General features: G+C 43.2%; 1 protein-coding gene across 2 annotated transcripts in view; it reads left to right on the top strand.

Annotated features, from left to right (window-relative positions):
* Sv2b (synaptic vesicle glycoprotein 2B) overlaps positions 1-15,221 on the top strand; it is a 112,863-nt gene that overhangs the window by 75,862 nt on the left and 21,780 nt on the right. For both annotated transcript variants that reach the window (XM_027408154.2, XM_035442447.1), the window contains 3 exons: positions 4,006-4,116; positions 4,934-5,022; positions 8,297-8,461. In XM_027408154.2, coding sequence (XP_027263955.1) covers positions 4,006-4,116; positions 4,934-5,022; positions 8,297-8,461 — 365 coding nt within the window. The remainder of the gene's footprint in view (positions 1-4,005; positions 4,117-4,933; positions 5,023-8,296; positions 8,462-15,221) is intronic.

Consider the following 15,221-nt stretch of genomic DNA (forward strand, 5'->3'; position numbering starts at 1 on the left):
TTTCTCCCTCCAAACCTGCTCATATATACTCTTCCTTGCTCTCTTTCAAATTCATGGCCTTTCCCCCCATTAATTGTTATTTCACACATACATGAACACATACATATTTCTAAATAAATAAACCTTGAGATGATTCCCAAGTTATGTCTCATTAGAGTGACGTTACTCTTCAAAAACAGAAGCAGTAAGCTGTCTGTTTCTCTACACCCTATCACCACTGGCTATTAGCCTGGGTTTAGGAACCAGGAAGTGGCCATTTCCACAAAGATGTCCCTTACAGAAAGATCTGTGTGCCTACTTGCCAAGCAAGTTTCGCTACAGGCAGCTCTTCACACCTGCACTTAGAAGGCCCTTTCAGACCCTCTATAAATCCGTTTCCCCCAGACGCCCTTCCCAGATGAGCGCCCACCTAACTCCCATTCTCTAACATCTCCTTGTTAATGTGCTGCTTTTAAAGCCCTGGATTCTCACGTGGCATTACATGGGTTTCCTTGTGGAAAAGGAGATAATATGCCTGTGAAGACAGTTACTACAGAGATTAAACAAAGCACCCGAAACAGTGCCTGCCTTGGAGTATTACAAAATATTAGCAGTTATGAAAAATGTTATGACATATATTTTGCATAAATTAGCTCATTACACTCTTTATAGAAAACTGCTTAATGTCATGTTTGCCCAGTTGTAATGCTCCTAAATTATTTCAAATAATAGACATTTGATTTTACTTTTACTTTAAAATATTTATAAACATGTCTATTGTATGCACTAGTAACACCCCACCCTCCCCACACCCTATTCTCTCTTCCCCTTCCCCTTCTGTTTGTTCTCCTAGATACTTTTCCTTGTGCTTTTTATGGGGCCAATGCTTTCATTACTAATATTTATTATGAAGCACAAACAACAGAAACACTCCAAATGAAGATGTTAAGGGTCAACGGCCCTCCCAGTCTTCTAACCACACACTCTTTCTCTGGTGGACTGTGATGCACAAGTGGGCTACAGTCACAGAAGCCAGGCACTAGGACATTCTCCCTGCCCATGCCATTATTCCGGCAGCCCCTCACCCTGCCCAGTCTCACAGCCTGGGCAAGTCCAAGCTCCTGGTGTATCCTGGGAGATGTCTGCTGCCGTTATCTCTCTGCCTCCGCTCTCTGAATCCATCTCAGCTGCAATGGCTTTTGGACCACATCAACTTGGTGTGGAGTGCATCTCATCCAGACAACCACCTACCACCTACAGCAAGCACTTATGAATTCAGTGGTGTTACTGAAAAGTTGGCAATAGTGGAAATTATATCAGAATACACATCTTTGCCCTTCCTCTCCTCCAGCCCTTTCCCTTCTTTACCTCTTTTTGTGAATTGATGTCCCCTCTCCACCACCCACCCCCACCACACCCCACATGATCCAAAACAGGAAAACTTTCCTGGTTCATGCATGGCAGGCAACTGGTCTTTCAAGTGTGAGTGTGTCTCTGGGATTCCCCTATAACTCACAACAGATTTAGCACAACTATGGACTCTCCTAAGAGATGTCATGCTAGAAAGTTCCTCCTGACCTCATTTGTGTGTGTGCTTGTCTGTGCATCCTTCATTCACAAGGACTATACTCTCTGGATTCTCTGCTTCACTTGGTCACCTTTCACACAGGCCTCTCCCAGGGCAACGGGGCTGTGGCTTCTATAAGAATACTTCTGAAAACTGGCTTGGCTTGTGAGACAGGCTGTCCTTTGTAGAAAAGCGATCCCACCTTCTCACTTGACAAGGAGCAAAGAGATAAGCTCCAGTTCACATTACAATTAGACTTTTATCTGAACAGAAAGTGATTTGTGAGTCTGTAGCTCCAGCCTGGACGTGGTTGGGATTCCACTGTGGGAGTTCAGGGGAAACCTTTCCCAGGGAGAGGTTGGGGCATTCTGCTAGTTCCTCCACTCCTTCTAGGAAGTCTGAGATGACATAAGCAACAAGACACTGGTGGCTAAAGGTGCAAACTTCAGGACCTTTCTTTACGTCGGGGATGGCAGCACACCGGGAAGAGAGTCCATGGAGAGGAATCCCAGGGCTCTCAGATGCAGGGTTGTGTCTTACCCCTACATGTATGCGACTGCCTAGACCTGAGGCCTCACATCTACTTTTAGTGGTTTTTACCTAATAGGAAAGTGGAACTAAAAGGTTATAGTTCCGTGTTCCAAACTGCCTTGTTGGTCATGAACTATGTATACTGCAGTGGATAACTGGATAGTCCAGGAAAGAGAAAAGAAAGGAAGGGGAGAGAGAGGGAAGAAAGACAGAGGGAAGATAGAAGAGAAGGGGAGAAAGAGAAGAAAGATGGGAAAAGGGAAGAAAGGAAGCGAAGGAGGAAGGAAGGGAGGGAGAAAGGGGAAGAGGAGGAGAAGGTGGAAGGAAGCTAGGAGAAGGGGAAATTCAGGGAAAGGGGGAGGGAAGGGAAGTAAAAAGGGAAGGAGGAACAGAGAGTTGACTGACCTCAGGCAGCTAGGCTGACCTTGGCCATCAGCAGGTGGTAGATACTTTCGGCCCACTGGCCAGGGCCACCAGCTGGCTCCTGTGTGCCCCCTCATAAAGCACTCATAGTGAGCTTAGTAGCCTAAGCAGAAGAGCAGGTCAACTCCAAATCTGATAGGCTGAGCATTCACCTCACATGACCTCCAGTGCAGGCTTTGCAGCTTGTTTTTGGACAGCCACAGCCAGAAGCTTTCCCAGCAGAGAAACCTCTGGAGGGTCAGGGCCTTGGAGTATTCTGCGAAGAACTTGTATTCTGCAGGGGAAGTGGGAACACTGGCCATATGCTGTTCTCCGTGGCAGCAAAGAAAGTGTTCTAATTAATTGTAAATTACAGCAGTTGTGCTTGAAATCAACACGCCCACTCTCCAAAGCCCAGGAACAGGGTGTTATTTCCCCAAGAAACAAAGCAAAGGAAATTTATACCACAGCTACTTTGGTGATTTGGAGTGTGTTTTATAAGGTGCTTTCTAACTTGGTGTCACCCTTTCTCTTTGGCCTCCTCCGGCAGTAGCTGGCGCTGTGATGTCCACGGGGTGAGATGATTTGAAGCCCTACTCTATCTACTGCCAAGTCCTTCTGCAGAGACTGGTGTGACACTTGTCTAGTTTCCCAGACTAACCCCAGGAAAAAGAGAATTTTTCAAATCTGTGCAGTCGGGAGGCCCGGAGGGCACAAGTGTGACTGTCAACACATTGTTGAGTGGGTGCCTGGCCATCCTGAAAGTTACCCAGCCACATCTATCTTTCTCTTTTGCATCTTCACATCCTCAGTTCATTGGCTAAAGAAAGGGATGGAGAGCTCAGCTCTGTTTTATACCTATTCAAATGCTTTCTTAGGGAACCAATAGAACCGTTCCTGACCTTTTGTGCACCAGCCTCCTTGTAGCCCTATGAATTTGGGGAGAATGCTACATTGTGGACCTGGATAGCTCCACTAAAGGAGTTTGCATGGTCAGGAGTCTCCTTAGCACTGACCAACTCTGCAATTTAATGATTGATTTAGAGATCATGTTTACTTGAAGTCTCTGTCTTGGTGAGTGAGGGTTGTTTGCATTGGACTTTCCATGTTTTCATAGTCCTTGAGGGGACACAGAGCTATTCATTCCACTTTACCTGACTCCAAAACTCATTTGTACCAAGGAAACTGGCATGTCATGGAAACCATGATTCCTATCATTCTGTTGTGTTTTAAAAACATCTTAAGTAGCAGCATCCCCTCCCGGCACTGTTGCTGAAAAGATTCTGAAAAGATCCTAGTTCATTTTACTTGCAATCAGACTTACCCATATGGGAAGATTCACTCTCAAGAGAGCTTCCATGTAAATCTTCGATTAAAAAAATATGAAAAACCATAATTAGGGGATTTTCATGCACCTTTTAAATGCTAGATAATTTAATAAAGTCATTACATTAAATGCTGAAAACAAAAAAATAAAATTAACGATAATTGGTGATGAGCTAGCCACATCTGTCTTTGCTTTCCAGGTTTCTCACATCAAAACACCCAAGCAAATGGATGAATTCATTGAGATCCAGAGTTCAACCGGAACTTGGTACCAGCGCTGGCTGGTCAGGTTCATGACCATTTTCAAGCAGGTATGACCTGTGAACACATATTTGGAGGGGAGCCTGGCTACACGGGAGTCTGTTATTTCAGTGGGTGAAGAAGAAAGATGACACAAACATCCCTAAACTAAGGCAGCATATGGAGAGGAGGCAGCCCGAGGAAGGTGTCTGCTTCATGCAGGGCCACCTCTCAACTTGCCCTGTGCCTAGAGACGTGAGTGCTTTGAACCTCAGTGTCTTTGCCTCACTGTTCTTTCTCAAGGCCAAGGCTTTGATAGTCTTCACAAGCATCCTTCTCTCCAGTAACTCCTCCTTAAGTAATCCACAGCAAGGAAGATGTGACAAAAAGAAATGACTCTGGGATTTTAAGTGACTTTGGGAAGGAATCATAACCAGTGATTCCATTTCTCCAGGGGTCTTTCAGGGAAGGACCAAGCCAGCTGTTGAGTGGGGCAGCAGGTTAGCTTCTGCTGAGACTCAGTGGGTTCATGCTTTATGGTCAATAAATATTTCAAGTGTCACCCTGCCCACGGCTCTCACGGGAGGGCAGGGGAGGTGTAGAAGTGACTAATACAGGTTATTCAATGCTTTGGAACCCAAACTTGGTGTGCTTTTGCTCACATTAACCCAAATTCCATGTTCCCTGTGGAGGGCTGTTGATGTTCAAGGCTGACAGGAAAGAAGGGGTGGACTTGCCTTGTTATGTAGACAAGGCTTCTTCCTTTGGGAGAGGGTGGGCTGCCCCTTTCTCCTGTGATGTCCTAGCCATTTTATTAGCAAATCAGAGGAATGTGCTCTCCCTGTCACCTGTCCCTTCCTTTAACTGTCCTTCTCTGCTGTGGCTTAGGTCTGGGATAATGCCCTGTACTGTGTGATGGGGCCCTACAGAATGAATACCCTGATTCTGGCTGTGGTGTGGTTCACCATGGCATTAAGGTAAGTTCCATCTCATACTAGTCCCTCTGCAGCCTGGCTTATAGATTGAGTATTATAACTTGGCCTAGTGCAGTTGGCATCACAAGTGGATGTTTTGGGCTGCAAGTCATGAGCAGCTCCATCTAGGGGCTTCTGTGAACAGAAACCTCTCTTATGCCAATAAGAATCCTTAGGGCAGTCAGGAGGAGAAGGCCTTCCAGCCTCAGGCTAGTCTTGCTGTGATTTCAAAGTGCCTTCAGGTTTCTTCTGGACAAAACAAGTGTCTGAAGGAAGGAGAGCTTGACTCTTCTGAGTTTTCTCTTCCCTCCACACTGAGGTATAGCTGACATATAGAAAATAGTTATGTTTATGGTATACAATGGAATTCTTCATTTTTATGAAATAAAAATGCTAATGGTAATGTGTGCATCACTTCAATACCATCATCACCATCATCTTCTTCTCCTTTTCTTCTTTCTCTTCCTCTTTCTCCTCCACACTTAACAGCATAGGTCCCCCCTTATTTCAAGTAAGCACTGATTGATGATTGTGAACTGGTTGCTACTGTTAGCTATAATTGTTAATTATGGAGCTTCTGTCCCTGCCCCCTGCCCTGTCCCTGCCCCATGGTACTTTTCTCAGAAGCCCCTGAGCCAATGTTTCCCATTTTTGCAGTAGCCAGATGGCAGTCCTTTCCTGTTACTGGCTAAGGAAGTGAGATTGGCCTGTCAGTTTTTACTCACTTGGATTTACCCTCAAGCTGAAGTTGCCTGTTCTTTCCTGAAACTTGAGTCTGAATAAAGTTTCAGTTCCTGCCATACTGTGCCCAACAATACAGAAAAAAATACAATAAGCCAGAGCTGGCTCTAGCCTTAAACTGCAGGCTGGTACCCCGGACACCTCTTAGCTTCAGATAGCATCACCTTGCTTCCTAGGTGGGTTCTGGAGGGTACATGTGGCACCCAGAGGCCATTCAGCTGTGCACACAAAGGGCATCTGGTACACAAGTGCTCGTTGGCAAAGACTGTAAACTTAGATCCATGACATTGCTTTGTTCTACAGCCTACAACCCCCAAGCAACCCCTTCACTCCATAAAAGCAAGTGGACTCTAGTGCTGTCTTTGATTATGAGGTGAATATGGACACATCTAATGTCATTCAGTACCTGGATGGAAGGGATGGAAATCAGCCCTTCCAGACTCAAACCTACTGAATATAGAGGAAGACTGACATGCCTTTTTTATTCAGTTCCAGTATTTCAGAAGACAAATACAGTACTCACTAAGATCCAATTCACTGGCTATTTTAAAAGGGGGCATTATTTATATTTATTTACTTGGAATTTAACTTCCTTGAATAGGTAGTACATTCCAAATGTTGGAACATTAGGGAAATCTCCATTCCATCCTCTTCCACCCACTCCCTTCTGCCTCCACTATATAATCATCTTTTACTTCCTGTTTATCACTCCAGTGTTTCTTTAGAAGAAACAGACAGATGTAAGAAAAATGTATACAGATACCCATAGATGTTTCCAAATGTCTATGTATACATGTGGGTGTTTCCCAAGATGCATGTACATATGTAGATATTTCCTGAGGTCTATGTATATATGTAGATGCTTTCCAACATCTACGTATATATGCAGCCATTTCCAAGGTCTGTGTATGCATGCAGCCATTTTCAAGGTCTGTGTATGCATGTAGCCATTTCCCAAGGTCTGTGTATGCATGTAGCCATTTCCCAAGGTCTGTGTATGCATGTAGCCATTTCCCAAGGTCTGTGCATACATGTAGCCATTTCCCAAGGTCTGTGTATATATGTAGATGTTCCCATAGTATATGGTATATGTACATGTGCAGCTGTTTCCCATGGTCTATGTACGCATGTGGCTACTTCTCAAGTTCTATTTCTAAATGCAGATGTTTCTTTCTCCTTTTCTTATTTGAAGGAAAGCATTTTGCATTTGCTCATATTCAATTATACATTCTGAATGTCAGTCCACACCAAAAAACTATGGTTTTGTTTACTTGCTTCCCTCCCTCCTTCCCTCTATCTCTTCTTCCTTATATCCTTCTTTCCTTCCTTCCTTGTTTTGAGATGGGATTCATGTAGTCCAGGCTGACTGGAAATTCACTACGTAGCTGAGGCTGTCCTTGAACTCCTGATCTTCCTGCCTCTACCTCCTAAGTGCTAGAATTACAGGTGTGCTACCTCACCTGGTCCTTCCTTCTTTGCAGTGGAATAATGTCTGGGTAGTAGCTCACACTATCCCATCATCCCTCATTAACCAAGGCTTTCTTTCTAGACTCCTGTGAGTTTCCAGATTTTTGCTATTGAACACACTGCCACAATGTCTAGTCTTATGTGCAGGATATTTTGCACTGGGGCTGTTTTGACAGTGAACTAGATTTATGGAAGAGTGATTCAGGGTCAAAAGTGATAATGTCATCAGAAACATTTTTAAGCACTAGCAAGCTCTCCTCCATACATATGTGCATTTCTTGACATCAATAGAATGGAGCATCTTTTCTGTTAGTCTAGTGTTTCTATTGCTTTGAGTTGATATCTTAGGGTTTAAGGTGTAAACCATAGTATTCAAAAGGAGAACTAGTTTTACAATTTTTTATTTCCATGTGAGTGTATTTTGCCAGATATTGAAAGCTGAGTGTCTTCCCAGATTGTTCCCACTTTATTTGCCAAGGCAGGGTGTCACATAACATGGATCTTGCTGATCTGTCTAGTCTAGCTAGTCAGCTTGCCCTAGGAATTCCCAGTCTTTACCTCTCCAGGTGGGCCATCTTGTCTACCCAGCCTTTATGCTGCTGCTAGGGATCCTGAACACCCATGGCGAGGATTTTATCTACTGAACTATTTGTTCAGCCCCCATTCTTGATTCTTTCTCTCATCTGACCAGGTTGCATAAGAGCAGCTAAGTGGTGATGAGCATGTTGTCTTGCTCCTCACACTAGTGGGAACATCTTTAGTATGTCCCTTTTTACTACAGTCCTGGCTTTTGAGCTAAAATGTGTTTTATGTAGGTTAAGGAAGGTTCTGCCAGTCTCTAATCTATTGGTAGTTGTTCTTTTTTTTTAAATAACAAATGAGCTTTTTAATCAAATGAATTTCAGAATACCATTTCTTCCATCTCTTAGATGTGTTAATGTGATGAATTTTGTATTCAATTTTCTAATTAATGAGGAACCAAATTACTACATTAAGTCTGATCTACATTAAGTCATGGATGCAGAATGGGCCCTGGAGCTTCTCAGACCTTCTGCCTTCTCTCTTGCAGTTACTATGGCCTGACTGTGTGGTTCCCTGATATGATCCGGTATTTCCAGGATGAAGAATATAAATCTAAAATGAAGGTGTTTTTCGGTGAGCATGTACATGGTGCCACAATCAACTTCACGATGGAAAACCAGATCCACCAACATGGGAAGCTTGTGAATGATAAGTAAGTGTGTGATCATGGGCTTTCCTTGGGCCTGAGTGACAGTCACTGGAGCTTCCCTTGGGAGAGAGCACTGGGAAGATGAGAGTTTGATGTGCTAGGATGAGCTCCAAGGATAAGTGGTCCTCACAACCCATCCTGGCCATTAGAGACACTACAGCCCCCGATGGCTGGATCTGTATTGCACTGACTCCCAGGTTCCCCTCATCCCCTGGCTATGAGATGGCATGACATTTGGTGGAGGGTGACCAATCTGGCCATCTTTCCTGAGAACACGATCTTCTGATGGAAGGAAACAGAAAGCCACATCCCATCATGGTGCCATGCTATCCACTAGGTGGGGCATGCCCTCCTCTGAGCTCGAGCTGTGCTTAGCAAGCTCCCAGAGTGGCTGACAATTGTGTGGGTGACCATGAGCTATGCAATTTGCACCAGGAAGTGATTGACCCACAGTTTTTAGTGCCGAGGTCTCTGAAACAGTCTGTGGCCTGGTTGTTGAGCCTTTTCTTTGATTCTGGAAGCTTCTCTGTGCAAGGCTATTACAGAGCTACCTTTTTGTTATTCTTCATATATCGTTACTTCAGAAGGTGGACCAATATGCTGCATGGTCAGTGGGAGTCTTGTCCCTAGGGGAGGAATCAGTGGAGTTTTAGACAGTTTCTGTCTACATCTTTATGAGGATGCTTCCTCAGTCCATTGGACTCATCTCTGTAGTCCTTGGACAAATTAAGTGGATAGTTTAGCCACTGGTTTGCCTCTCTGGGGCTGCCCTCTGGAGGTGAAGTGGTAGATACAGGTGGGGCATTAGATAAGCCTGCTCCAGCCATGTTGTTCTTCATGCTGAATATGGGCACTTTGAAGTTTGCTTTCTGGAACTGTACCCAGCAATGCCACTGAGTTAAGTGGTGTGCAGAATTATGTGGAATTGCTGGAGATGCCTAGGCCTAGACACATCACTGTCAATGCCGTAAACTCCCTATTCATCATCTTAATACAACATTGGCAGCACCACAATCACTAGAGTACATAAATTATCACTGGAGTACATAATTTCCCCTCTGAAACCTATTCAGCTCTTAAGTGTTTGTCTTCCTGGACTGATTGGAAAGCACACCAAGCTTCTTGTCCTGTGTTATGCTTCCATCTGCTGGTCAGGAAGTGACAGTGCCTTTTCCTTCAAAGCCCCAAGCGGTTCCTCCCCAGCATCTAACTTTTGTGGCAGTTTTTTCTCCCCTGTGACATCATGTGCACACCACCAATTTAAAATTTAGATGACTGTAATTTATTTTATCAACTAAGACACACAGAAGAAATGACTCTGTGTAGACATGGCCTTACACTTCCTCCATATGTTGTAGGTCCCACTGAAAGCTACCCCTTATCCTACTGAGAAACCTATCTGCTTGGCCTCAGGAAGAAATGAAAATGCACAGATTAGTTTGGGCCCCACCCAAGGTATTGGCCACTGCCTCCTGGTGCATCTTATGGGCTATGGTGCCTCTGCATTCCAACAGGAAGTTTACCTCAGAGTCTGTGAGCTTTCCAAAGTGCAAGAAAGGCAAGGGTTAAGTTCATATTTTACACTCTTAGACAAAAATGCCAGGCCAGGTTACCCTTATTAATAATTAAGAGCCAGATCAACTCCCATCTGAATATGTGTTAGCTAAGTAGCTGACTAATTAATGTGCCTCCTGCTAGGAAGAAGTGATTTGGCATTGGCTTGTGAGAGAGGTAAGCTTGGGGAAGGGCACCAGCGAGAGCTACCCGACCCCTGTCTGTGATAGGTCAGGGCCCTGGAACCAGTGTTCTGAACCCCATCTTTCCTCACAGCACAAGAGAAGTTGATGCTGTGCTCTGAACACTTGGGGTTAGACCATTCACTAAGGCGATTTGCCAGAGAGAAGGATAAAGGCTTTCTTATTACAGTCATCCAAAGTCAACAGGGCTTTCATTAAAGGTCAGCTGTGAGTAGCTCTGAGTGAAAATGAGGCATGTGAGATTTACCTGTAAATGAGGCAGAGAGCATGGCAGGAAGCAGGGAGAGCAGAGGGAGAGGGCAAAGCCATGAAATGAGCAGAGACTTATTGCAGGCATCACATCAAAGGTCACCATGCTGTCAGGGCCCCTACTAGGAGCACATAATTAACACCCAGTGTGGCTAATTTCAGTACAGTAAAGCCCATTACAAATGCCAACAGTAGGTGGTGAGTCCAGGCACATGCCAGAATGTACTGGGCTGTCCAGTCTCACAGCTCACATTTGAAGGTTACACAGTTCAGATATGGACCACATATCAAATTATGTGGCAAGATTTCTCAGTACAGTCTCTAGCTGTATGTGAGTTCTGCGTAGTTCTCCTGAGAATCCTTCTGGATACTTCGTATTTTGGATGGGTACTGAAAATAAGATTGTTTTCTCCCAATAAAAGGTTTGCACACATTCTAAACATACGAATCCCATTGATTATCGTGTACCTAATGTTTTCCTCGTTATTAGTTTTGTAATCCTATCACCTTCGAATAACTACTGCTTTGTTTTCTTTTTCTTTTTTATTGTGCGATAGTCTGTACTTTGAGAGACTAGTGACTAATACACACAACATTATTCGGGCAGTTAACTTTATAAACCAATAGCCTCTAGGTCATTAACGTAGGTTTTATGTGCTCAGTTTGTTAACCCAGCTTCCTTCTGGTGACAGGAAGCCACTTCAGCCCCTCACATGCTAGGCCTGTGCTTTTCCATAACCCCAGATCCTTGGGTTGAATTCTTGGCACTATTCCTGTTTCTCTCCAGAGGAAATGCTCACCATTGTCAGAAGTTGGTGCTCTATATTCATGTATGCTTTTGTGTTTTTTCCATGTTTCTATATCTATAAGCATTGCACAATTGGCTTTTATATGTGTTGAGTTTGGGGTAAATATACTATGTGATATGTGTCTATATTAATTGCTATTATTATTGGCTTTTCCAGACAGAGCCATATGTAGCCCAGGCTGGCCTCAAACTTGCCATGTAGTTGAAGATGTCTGAGTTCCTGGTTCTCCTGATCTCATTCCCCACTAGGATTTCAATTGTATATTAACCATACCTAGCGGTGTACATGCTAATTGTTATACAACTTGTCTTTGTTGGGACCCAGATCTTTAAAAATTCATTTATTCTGGGACAATTTCACTTATGTATAAGATACATTCTAGGAACATTCATACCCATCCTCTCTTACCCCCTTTCAACCCCATCAACATCACCCTCCTACCAAGTCTCTAATTTACATTCATGTCCTTTCGTTTTGTTTTGTTTTTGTTTTGTGACTCACTGGATTTAGCCCAGATATAGGTGCAAAGCTATCCATGGAAGTGTGATGACTCACAGTAGCCATGCCACTAAGGACAATGACTTCCTGTCACCCACAGTCATCTGTAGTTGGTCACTTTTATTCTTTTCTCTTTTGGGGACCCGCCATCCAGCTCCCAAATAAATACTTGGAGACTTATTCTTTATTATGAATGCCCAGCCTTAGTTTGGCTTGTTTCTAGCCAGCTTTTCTTAACTTAAATTAACCCATCTACCTTTTGCCTCTGGGCTTTTACCTTTTCCTATTTCTGTATATCTTTTCTTTACTTCTTACTCCGTGTTTGGCTATGTGGCTGATCCCCAGTGTCCTCCTTCTCTGCCTTCTCTTGCTCCTCTATCTTTCTACTCTTCTCCTATTTATTCTCTATGTCTGCCAGCCCTGCCTCTCCTTGCTCCTGCCTTGCTATTGGCTGTTCGGCTCTTTATTAGGACCATCAGGTGTTTTAGGCAGGCAAAGTAACACAGCTTCACAGAGTTAAACAAATGCAACATAAAAGAATGCAGCACATCTTTGGATCATTAAGACAAATGTTCCACAGCATAAGCAAATGTAACACATCTTCAACTAATATTATACATCAGTCATCAACTGCCAACAGCTCCCCCGGGCAGAGCTGGGTTCCGTGGGCCTCTTTCCTGTCTATGACTATGTGCTCACTCTGCAGCTATGGTGATGTTAACATAGCTTAACTCATTCACTTCAATTTGAAGTCTATTACATGCGTATTCTATGATGTATTTTTCTGTTCTCCTTTTTGGTGGACATTTAGGTTGCAATTGTTCACCATTACAATATTGCTGCTAAAGTAGTCTTTTTTTTTATTCTTACCAGCCCCTTCTCCCCTTCCCCCTCCACTCCCCATAGAGGGTAGGGCCCTCCACAGGGGCTCCCCAAATTCCACCACATCATCCTGAGCCGGGCCTAGGTCCTCCCCCATGTGTCCAGGCCGAGAGAGCATCCCTTTACATGGGATGGGCTCTCAAAGTCCCTTCTTATACCAGGGAAAAATACTGTTCCAGTACCAGAGGCCCCATAGAGTGCTGAAGCCTCCTCGTTGACATCCACTTTCAGGGGTCTGGATCAGTCCCATGATGGCCTCCCAGACAGCAGACTGGGGGCCATGTGCTCCCCCTTGTTCAGGTCAGCTGTTTCTGTGGGATTCACCAGCCTGGTCCCAACCCCCTTGATCATCATTACTCCCTCTCTGCAACTGGGTTCCAGAGTTCAGTTCAGTGTATGTCTGTGGGTGTCTGCCTCTGCTTCCATCAGCCACTGGATGAGGGCTCTAGGATGGCATATAAAGTAGTCATTAGTCTCATTATAGGTGAAGGACATTTAGGGTAGCCTCTCCACCATTTGGTTAGTGTTACCCCCAAGATATTTTATATTGTTTATGGATATTGTGAAGGGTGATGTTTCTCTGATTTCTTTCTCATTCTGTTTATCATCTGTATATAGTAGGGCTAGTGATTTTTTGAGTTAATTTTGTATCCTGCTACTTTGCTGAAGGTCTTTATCAACTGTAGGAGTTCCCTGGTAGAGTTTTTCGGGTCAGTTATGTAGACTATCATATCATCTGCAAATAGTGAAAATTTGACTTCTTCCTTTCCAATTTGTATCCCCTTGATCTCCTTTTGTTGTCTTACTGCTCTAGCTAGGACTTCAAGAACAATATCGAAGAGATATGGAGCGAGTGGACAGCCTTGTCTTGTTCCTGATTTTAGAGGAATGGCTTTGAGTTTCTCACCATTTAGTTTGATTATGGCTGTTGGTTTGCTATATATTGCTTTTATTATCATATTTAGATATGTTCCTGTTATTCCTGTTCTCTCCAAGATCTTTATCATGAAGGGATGCTGGATTTTGTCAAAGGCTTTTTCAGCATCTAGTGAGATGATCATGTGGTTTTCTTTTTCAATTTGTTTATTTGGTGGATTGCATTGATGGATTTTTGTATGTTGAACCATCCTTGCACCCTTACTTGATCATGGTGGATGATTTTTGTGATGTGTTCTTGGATTCGATTCGCCAATATTTTGTTGAGTATTTTTGCATCAATGTTCAAGAGGGATATTGGTCTGTAGTTCTCTTTTTTAGTTGTATCTTTGTGTGGCTTGGGTATCAAAGTAATTGTAGCCTTGTAAAAAGAGTTTGGCAATGTCCCTCCTGCTTCTATTGTGTGCAACAAGTTGAGCGGTACTGGCATTAGCTCTTGTTTGAATTTCTAGTAGAATTCTGCAGTGAAGCCATCTGGCCCTGGGCTTTTTTTGGTTGGAATGCTTTTGATGACTGCCTCTATTTCATTAGGGGTTATATATTGATTTAAACTGCTTATCTGTTCTTGGTTTAATTTTGGTAAGTGATATCTATCCAGAAAATTGTCCATTTCCTTTAGATTTTCGAATTTTGTGGAGTACAGGTTTTCCAAGTATGACCTGATGATTCTCTGGATTTCCTCATTGTCTGTTGTTATATCCCCCATTTCATTTCTGATTTTGTTAATTAGCATGCTCTCTCTCTGCCTTTTGGTTAGTTTGGATAGAGGTTTGTCTATCTTGTTGATCTTCTCAAAGAACCAACTCTTTGTTTCATTGATTCTTTGTAAAGTTTTCCTAGTTTCTACTTTATTAATTTCATCCCTCAGTTTGATTATTTCCTGGCATCTACTACTCCACAGTGAGTTTGCTTCTTTTTGTTCTAAAGCTTTCAGTTATTCTGTCAATTCTCTAGTGTGATTATTCTCCAGTTTCTTCATGTGGGAACTTAGTGCTATGAACTTTCCTCTTAGCACTGCTTTCAGAGTGTCCCATAGTTTGGTTATGCTGTGTCTACATTCTCATTAAATTCTAGGAAGTCTTTAATTTCACTTTTTATTTCTTCCTCAACCCAGGAATGGTGCAATTGGGTGTTATTCAATTTCCATGAGTTTGTAGGTTTTCTGCAATTTGTATTGCTGTTGAATTCTAATCTTAAAGTGTGGTGGTCTGATAAGATACAGGGTGTTGTTTCAATTTTTTTGTATCTGTGGAGGTGTGCTATGTTGCCAAGTATGTGGTCAGTTTTAGAGAAGGTTCCAGGTATATTCTTTTGTGTTTGGATGGAATGTTCTATGGATGTCTGTTAATCCCAATTGGATCATAGCTTCTGTTAGATCCTTTGTTTCTTTGTTAAGTTTCTGTCTGGTGCGCCTGTCTAGTGGTGAAAGAGGGGTGTTAAGGTCTCCTACTATAAGTGTGTGTGGTTTCATATGTGATTTGAGCCTTAGTAATGTTTCTTTTACAAATGTGGGTGTCTTCGTATTTGGGGCATAGATGTTTAAGATTGAGACTTCATCTTGATGGACTTTTCCTGTGATGAGTATGAAATGCCCTTCTTCATCTCTTTTGATTGATTTTAGTTTAAAGTCTA

Source organism: Cricetulus griseus, chromosome 3, assembly GCF_003668045.3.
Source record: "Cricetulus griseus strain 17A/GY chromosome 3, alternate assembly CriGri-PICRH-1.0, whole genome shotgun sequence".
Lineage (NCBI taxonomy): Eukaryota > Metazoa > Chordata > Mammalia > Rodentia > Cricetidae > Cricetulus > Cricetulus griseus.